General features: G+C 37.5%; 1 protein-coding gene across 1 annotated transcript in view; it reads right to left on the reverse strand.

Annotated features, from left to right (window-relative positions):
- Positions 1–8,217, reverse strand: part of NRG3 (neuregulin 3) — a 249,923-nt gene that overhangs the window by 17,311 nt on the left and 224,395 nt on the right. Inside the window, exons 5-6 of the mRNA XM_009332695.1 lie at positions 7,135–7,237; positions 1,816–1,942 (exon numbers count right to left, since the gene is read on the reverse strand). Coding sequence (XP_009330970.1) covers positions 1,816–1,942; positions 7,135–7,237 — 230 coding nt within the window. The remainder of the gene's footprint in view (positions 1–1,815; positions 1,943–7,134; positions 7,238–8,217) is intronic.

Genomic DNA, 8,217 nt, shown 5'->3' on the forward strand with positions numbered 1-8,217 from the left:
TAGAAACCATTATTACCCTGCACTGTTACGCTACATCCTGCACGAGGTCATTCTGTTTTTCTTCCTTAGTATCTTTGCTCCCAAAGGGAAAATGCATTAACGGGAAGGAGAAAACAGCTGCCTGCAAGCAGCCACAAGAACAAGAAAACGGTGTGTTAATTACCAGCACTGACAATGCCAGTCTGAACAGCATTAAAAGCTGAAAAGCAAATTTGGATTAAAATAGTAAATAACAATGGTTTTTAATCTCTAATATCTGGAATCTACAAACTGCTACTTCAGCCATTATGGCTATTGTTATGGCAAAAGAAAAAGACTTAAATAAAGCTTGTTGATGTGTTTGTCAGCTGCTCCAAAGACATCAAACTGTTCATCATGATGATGGGTTGACAAAATATTGCACTGAATTACAGTGAGAAAAAGGCAAAGAACATACTCTTAGTGTTAACCAAGACCTACTTTATACGTTAGAACAAAAGGATCACAAAAGCTCTTCACAACTTTTCCTTTTGTTGCCATCATTACAACCCAACAACACTCCCAACAGCTTTTTTTTAGGGGCTAGAAGGAATATATGACTGAATGAACTGAAAGTGAAACAAAGAATTGCACAAGGTTCCCTAAACTGTGATTATGTCGATTTAGTGGAGCTATCTTCCTTCTTGAAATAGCCTGTTTTTCCCGAACCACAAAGCATGTCATGGCCACAATGATGCTCCTATAAAACAAGACTTTTAGTGAACACAAGCAATGCTCTGACAACTCCTCTGTCATAGCATGGAGGCTCTGTTTACTCTGAATTGGTTAAAAGGGCTTATACTTATTTCTACATTAATTGGATGTAAACCAGGAGTTGAGACATCTGTGGCTAAGTGGGCAGGAGTGCTCACTTTTGCTAAACTCCCACTATTTTGATGGAATCTGGCAAAGAAGGTCGTCAGCCCCTTAAGCAAACCTAAGATACTTTTTTTTTTTTTAAAGAGTTAAGCATTTAGAAAGGCTTCAATACATCTTTTACAATTTCCGATTACACTGCTACCAGGATCCTTCTCAGTTGTTCCAAAGACTTTGTTCAAAATAAGACAGCACTAAATGTGTATGTCCATGGCGAAGAGAATGACATGCATTGGAAAATACCTTGCAGCCAGGGCTAAATAAATCGGTCGCCTTCAAGTTCCTTATTTCAAATACGCTTTACGTATTTCATGATTGTGGGATTGTATTAACCTACATGTAACTACATAAAGAAAATGACTAAATAAATTTCAAATTTAGTTTGAACAAACTAACCTCTTTCTGGTATCAAAAATCCCTTTCACTCGAGACCCAGGAAAATGAGACCATCCGCACAGTCTTCCCTTGGGCACTAGTTTACATGTGTAAATTTAGGTCTAGATTTTGAATTTACTCTGAATTAACTGTGACAGATCTCTACATTTTTTCATGCAGGTTCATTAATTATTGGAAGACTTGAAATCACTTAAGATCAAGGACCCCCACTTCACCTATAAACCGTGCATAGCAGCTAAGGTATTGCTGGAAACAATAATAGTCATTTCCACTGCTGCTGGATGCAGAGCTAGGGGGCTCAGCAAGGTCTATTACATGAACAAAATGTACCAGGATCCACTGAAATTAGAAAAAAATCCCTGCTTGGTGTTTTCCATTAACAGGCCTGACAGAAAACATTTTATGAAAGAGGTGAGAATTCTTGTTCCCATTGCTCAGATGCTAATAGCAACACGGCGATGTGCTGCCATCAGCAGCAGGAACTCAGCCAGGCTATTAAGTGTTGTAGCTGGCAAGATTACTTACATTTTGCAGCTGGACTCGGCTTTGTGCCATACACTCTGACTTTGCCATCATGCTGGAAGCATTTAGGCTGTAGGTTTTCCTATTCTGTGTTTCTTTCAGCTGTTCATGAATTTGCTTTGTTTGTTTCCTGCAGAGAGAAATAAAATTCATGGAAGAAAGAGGTGGTTTGATCTTCTACTATAGCCATGATATTTTTATAGCCATGGTTCCCTTTGTTCAAAACTTCACCGTATTAGATTAACCAGCTGAGCTAATTCGCTAGTGTCTAATATTTCAATGCAGTGGTCATTTTCTGGCGAGGCTTAAGAAAGGAAGAAAAGAGCTCTTCTGTTCAAAATATCTTCTATTCTCAGATTACTATAATAGCATGCTAGTTGTTTTAGTGCAGAATTTTGTAAGATCATCTATTACGTATTTAACAATAGCTTGCAAGTAGGCCTGAATATTAAAAAAGCATTTTGCTCTGATTTGGAACAAAGATTTTGGCAAATACAGCAGGCATTAGCCCCTGTTGGCTATAGAAAGTGTTGAAGAATGAAAGATTTCTGCTAGCAGCTGATTGGAGTTGACCTATAACCCAGTATCTTGTGTAGACCAGCTTTTGCTTACATGCTTAAACCTGGAAAAAAACATCAGTACCGTATCTGAGGCTGTGTTTTTGACATATTATACTATGATTCACTATGTCAGAGCTAGGAATACCACTAGATGAATCACTTGCAATATTCAGGAGGTAACTACACCATTAATAAAGGCTTTCTGTTTCTGCCACACTATATTGGCAAACTGAGTTTTAAAGTTCTGTACATGACTGAGGATATGAGGCAGCAAACTTTATTTTAAGTATTTCTTTTACCTTCTGCAAACAGATATCTCAGCTGGGCAAAAACTGTTAGCAAAATATATTTACGGTCTTTTATCAGTCTCCATTTTTTGATAAGCTACATTGTCTGAGACTATCAGTTTTAAATGATCACGAGAAATAACTCCACAATACTATTTTAATTCTTTCTTTCCTTCCGTCCCTTCTTCCTTTTTCTCCCCAGCAGATGCTTCTCCAGCAGCAAACCTACAAAGGCCCTGGAAACCGCCCAGCAAGGTCAAGGACTCGTCATCATCATCAGCAGTTCGTTATGCCACCAGCAGCTTTTGGACAGCAATTGGTCCGGAGCCAAATTTCAGAAGGAAGTGATTTCAGGGAAGTGTCAATAAGAAATAAAGGAAATACAGTCTTTCTATACTGAAATTTGAAATTTTAGCAAAGAATCTTCAGCCATATTTTGAAAAATTTCTGGTGATTTTGCTGCTGAAAGCCTTGTGACATCATCGAGTTTGATAGCATCTTACTTGGCTCAAGCCAATGAATTTGACAGCAAATGAAGTATAAACGTCATTTTAACTTCCTTCAGTGCAGTCTGCGTCTAGTGCAGAAAAATGTAAGAAACCAGAGGAAAATGACTTACTGAAGTCGTCAAGGGGGGAAACTGTGAGAAAGGACAACTTCCCTTAATGTGAAAGAAAGCAGTGAGAAGTATCACAGTTCAGATATTCCATTTTAATAATATACTTTTTAATATCGTAAAATAAATATACGGGATTTCCTCTGACTTTGAGTCCCTTAGTTCTGATTCAGCATTGCACAAGTTAAGCATTTGCTTAAACTGAACAAGCTGTAAGCACCTGCTTAGAAGTAGGTACTTGTTATAGCACGTTTCCCGAATACAGGTCATAAACTATAATAAATATCGGACTCTGTAAGTATCTCTTATGCTTTCTATTGACATCCTATTTTGAAACAGCATGGCAAATGAAAAAGAATGAATTTACATTGTAAGCATGTTACAAATATGAATGGCATGTTTTGAGTATAGCTAGGAGCTCATAATTAGTAAGATTTATGAATATGGGTGGGTGAGGAAATAATTTCTCAAGCACAAAAAGTTATTAAACTTTCAAAATTCTTCCTTAGCCAAAACAACTTGTGAAGTTAATATCAGAATAATCTGAATAGATATATAATCTGAAGGATTATAGTGTCAAATTAAATTAATTAGTCAGTTGATTTGGAAACATCTCTTGTAAAAACATTTTTGATATCTACTCATTTTTTAAACCGACGAAATTGAATAATTTAATTTGTAAAATGTCAAAATGAACTCTTTAGCTTCTCATAAAATTCCAGGGGAAATTCATAAAAGCAACTCTAGTTCGTATGAATAATTTTTTTCTGACCAGCTAGATTACATACACCAAGGAAATAAGCATATATATCTCCATATGTCCTACTGGAAAGGCAGCCACTTGCATGTTGGTCTCCAAAATGGTTATGGAACATCCAGTCTTTTTTGATGACTGTTTTTTGAGTAGAGACTTCATATACAGTCTAAACAATGACAGCGAAACATGATCACAGCATCAGACTTTGGGAATCTCTCCTATACATACAACGATCTCAGAATTTAATCAGGAAAGTAACAAAGAAAATTACAAATTTTTGGAACTCTAATTTGGATTTATTTAGAAAACCTGGGTTTAGAGTTGTTTCTGCATCTATAAATACATGTAAGTAAACTGGAATATTCAGCCTCACTGCTGCGAACTTTAACATTTACAATTGAGATTGCTGAAGGTAATTTACTGAGAGAGACAATCTAATAATTAATTTCCTTTTATGATCATGCAACCTAACATTAGTATTAGGTTTATGCATATTCATTTTGCCAAACTATAGGATGCACAGTTATAAAACTAGAAACTATTAATAATTCAAAGTTACTCACCAATTAATATATTTATTTTATGAATTTTGTTTTCAAAACAAATGGGCCTTATGTGTTTTACTTTAGAGATATTCGGCAATAAAATGTTGTTACTTCAGCAAGAAATAAAGTCACTAGTCATCTATTAAAAGTCTAAGCCATAAGGAGCAGCCCATTACTGTACTCTCCCTCTGTTGCTAACACTTACAGCACTTTCTTGATTACCCTAAAAGGAATAATTGGAAGGGCATAGTGTTTAATTATAGTTCTAAACGTCCTCAGATTCAATTTATTTTAAAGAAGGACTTTTAATTTAATGGTGCATAGGGAAGTGCATACTTCTAGCAGCAGGTATTATACAATTGTCAGACTAAGAAAGTCAGGGTCAGAGTCGTCATGGAAACTTTTTTCTTAAAGGCTGCACCATCCAGAGTTCCCGTAGCTGTCAGCAATATTTTAAACTCTTGATACATCAAATTAAACCCAAGGATTATCCCCCATGCAGGAGGAATGCTTCGATAGCTCTTAAGCATGATCAAGACACATCTGCCTGATGAAGAAGCTCCTGAAAATCTGTTGACTAAAAGCTAACATATGATAAAGGTTGAGGCACTTTAAATTTGTTGGTGTTCACACCCTTAGACACAGGCCAATGTCACAGTTACGGTACGGGTTTATGGGGCCTCTATGCAGCCTAGTCTAGACACTCGTATTTACTTTTTGGACAGTTTGCCAGATGGAGCCACAGACAGGGAGTTAGGGGTTGATCAGTATCTCACCGCTACTGTGTTTCATATCTTTGATAAGACCTCTTGACTGAATCGGAGGCGCTCATTTTCTTATTGCTCTTCAAACTTCAGTTCCCAGAATCTGGCATAAGCACACTTCAACTCTTCCCAGTAACTCTTAACTATCATTTTCATAATGCAGATAAAAAACCAAACCCAACACCGAGATGTGAAGCACTATTGTCTCGTGAGTTCATCGCTGAAGCATTAGTTCTACTCATTATTTTTAGACATAGCTCTCCCCATGGCCTCATCAAAGTCACGGTATTTGGAAGGCTGTTCCAACCCAGCTCTCCACCGCTCCCTACAACAGTGCAAAACCCAGAGGGGCACAGCTGGATAACAGAGGGACGTTTTATTCACGCTGTGCTCAGCTGTTGACTGCCTGTTCTTCCAACTGACAACCCCCTTCTGCCTTTTCTGAGTCTCTCTTCATCAGCAAAACCCCCAAGCCTTTCCAGGAAGAACAGGAACACCTTATTCTCTCTTTCTTTCTTCTGCAGATCTAAAATGCATAACAACATTTCTAACGCAGCGGCAAAATGGCTGTCTCCGCTCACAACCAAGGAGTTTGCAGAGAGGGACTCTCCTGCCGCAGCATCCTCCCAGCTAGCGCCACTGTCATGCTCTAGGTCCAAAGAACAATTAAATGAAATCCCTCAAGACATTAGAACAGGTAGGCGTGTTTAGATGAAACATGAATGAACTCAAATCTTCACTCAAATCATGCACAAACTACCCCTGAAGTTTGGGGGGATGAAAAAGAATAAAAAAAGATCTGGTGATTTTTCCAACTTCCTTTTTTTTTTCCCCTGACAGAAATGTCAAAACATTTTTTTTGGTTTTTTTTTTTAAATAAAAAGTAGCCTTCATCAGATTTCCTACCCATTAAAATAAACTCTAAAAAGGGGGATTCAGATAAGCATCCAAACTTTTAAATAGTGCAAACCTCCACATTTTTGATGCTCAGCCACCACGACTAACCTCATGCAGGTAGTATTTATATTGATATGTGTTCTCTCATTAGCTCCAGCTGAAACAGGAATGAGGGATGACAACCATACAGAACATATTTATAGATACAGTGGCACTGATAAGCATGTCACGTAATTGCTATGAGGTTTTTGCAACTCAAATTACACACATAACAATAAATATTATAAAATCATGTTTAGTTGGGAAGATAAAGAATAGAGTGGAAAGTATTTCACTTGAAAATAGTTTAGTACAGATGATTCCACCATACTTGGATAGTTCAATGTGCTTGTGCATTACAGATACTCAGTTATGCATCTACGTCAGCAGTTTACAACTATTAGCCACAGGTTACAGATATCTGCAGAGAACCTGTCTCTTTCTGCATTTCTAACTTTACCTTTGTTCTCAGCATACAGAAACAAAAGGGACATTCAGGGATACGCAATGAAAATGCAAAAAGGAGATGGTATGTTTAAAAGGGTTTTTTTCAAAAGAGGAAAGTGATTATTGCACTGATAGTAAAAGACACAAAATTATTATTGTCCAAAAAAAACCCCAACCAAACTGGAAAGGACACAATCTCTTCTTTCCTGATATCAGAAAATAGAAACAAGAACACACATTACTCCTGTTCACTTTTTTCTTTTTTGACTTAAGATAGTGTAGCCACGGGGAACTGTTCTAGCCTGTCCAGAGATAACGATAGCTTCAAAAGGAGGGGACAAATTGAAGGATTGTAAAGCCGTAAAAAGGACAGAAGCTAAATAACAAACACGCTAGACGAAGGCTCTTACTTTGTTTTGAAGTAGAACGCTGCACAAAGCATGCCCACTACGACTATGCCAAAGACGATACAGGAAATAGACAGCACCTGGCGCTGGTACACTTCTTCGCTCTCTGTGAACAGCAAAATTGAGAATTATGAAAGCATCAGAAAACAATACTTGCGAAAAGTGGATTTCAGCACATCATGGTTGCACTAATGATGGACAGATACGAGAGATTTGGAGGTCTGGGCTGGCCAATTCCTCAACAGAATGGATGCTTCTCTGAACCTCTCATCTAGATAAGGTTCACAGAGTCGTGGCCTCTTAGGAAAGTTTTAGAAAATGGTTCCAATACACACCGAGTGATACATAATAATAAAAATCAGGACCGTTTAATATTTTCTCTGCCCTACATGCTATCTTTCAGCTTTTTTAGAAAGCTTCTACTGTCAATAGGATAAAAAGCTCTACAATAATGGAGTTTTTCTGGCTTAATGCAAGACCCATCAGAGCTCTCACAAGGTCCCGCAAGACTCGGAGTTATTTTTTAGCTCCCCCCAAAATGTAAGATTTTTATTGATTGAATGGTGATTACAATGCCTTACTCCCATGTCATTCCTTGTACTTGAAGCTTCGTACAACATACCACAGCAAAAAATTAATTCAGTCAACTTGGATGGATCCCAATGACTACTACGCTACAATGCACCAGATACTGCTTTCATGGGAGTCTACTTTTTTAAAAGAAATTTCCTTAATAAATCTCATAATCTTCTAATTAATTTTAAAACAGGAACAGAATGAAAGTAAAAAAAAGAAAAAAGCTAAGAAAACAAGAGAACACACTCATTCATGACAGCAGACAGAAACTGATAGGCAACTGGAGTTTCACACACTGAATTCAACAGCTCCTTAAGCGTTATATTTTATTTTTATTATTTCAGCTACTTCTCTAGTCCAAAGTGCTAACACGCTGTGCTGGTTTTGGCTGGGAGAGAGTTAATTTTCTTCCCAGTAGCTGGTATCGGGCTGTGTTTTGGATTTGGGCTGGAAACAGTGCTGATAACACAGGGATGTTTTCGTTACTGCTGAGCAGGGCTGACACAGGGT

The sequence above is a fragment of the Pygoscelis adeliae genome, unplaced genomic scaffold, assembly GCF_000699105.1.
Source record: "Pygoscelis adeliae isolate BGI_AS28 unplaced genomic scaffold, ASM69910v1 Scaffold269, whole genome shotgun sequence".
Classification (NCBI taxonomy): domain Eukaryota; kingdom Metazoa; phylum Chordata; class Aves; order Sphenisciformes; family Spheniscidae; genus Pygoscelis; species Pygoscelis adeliae.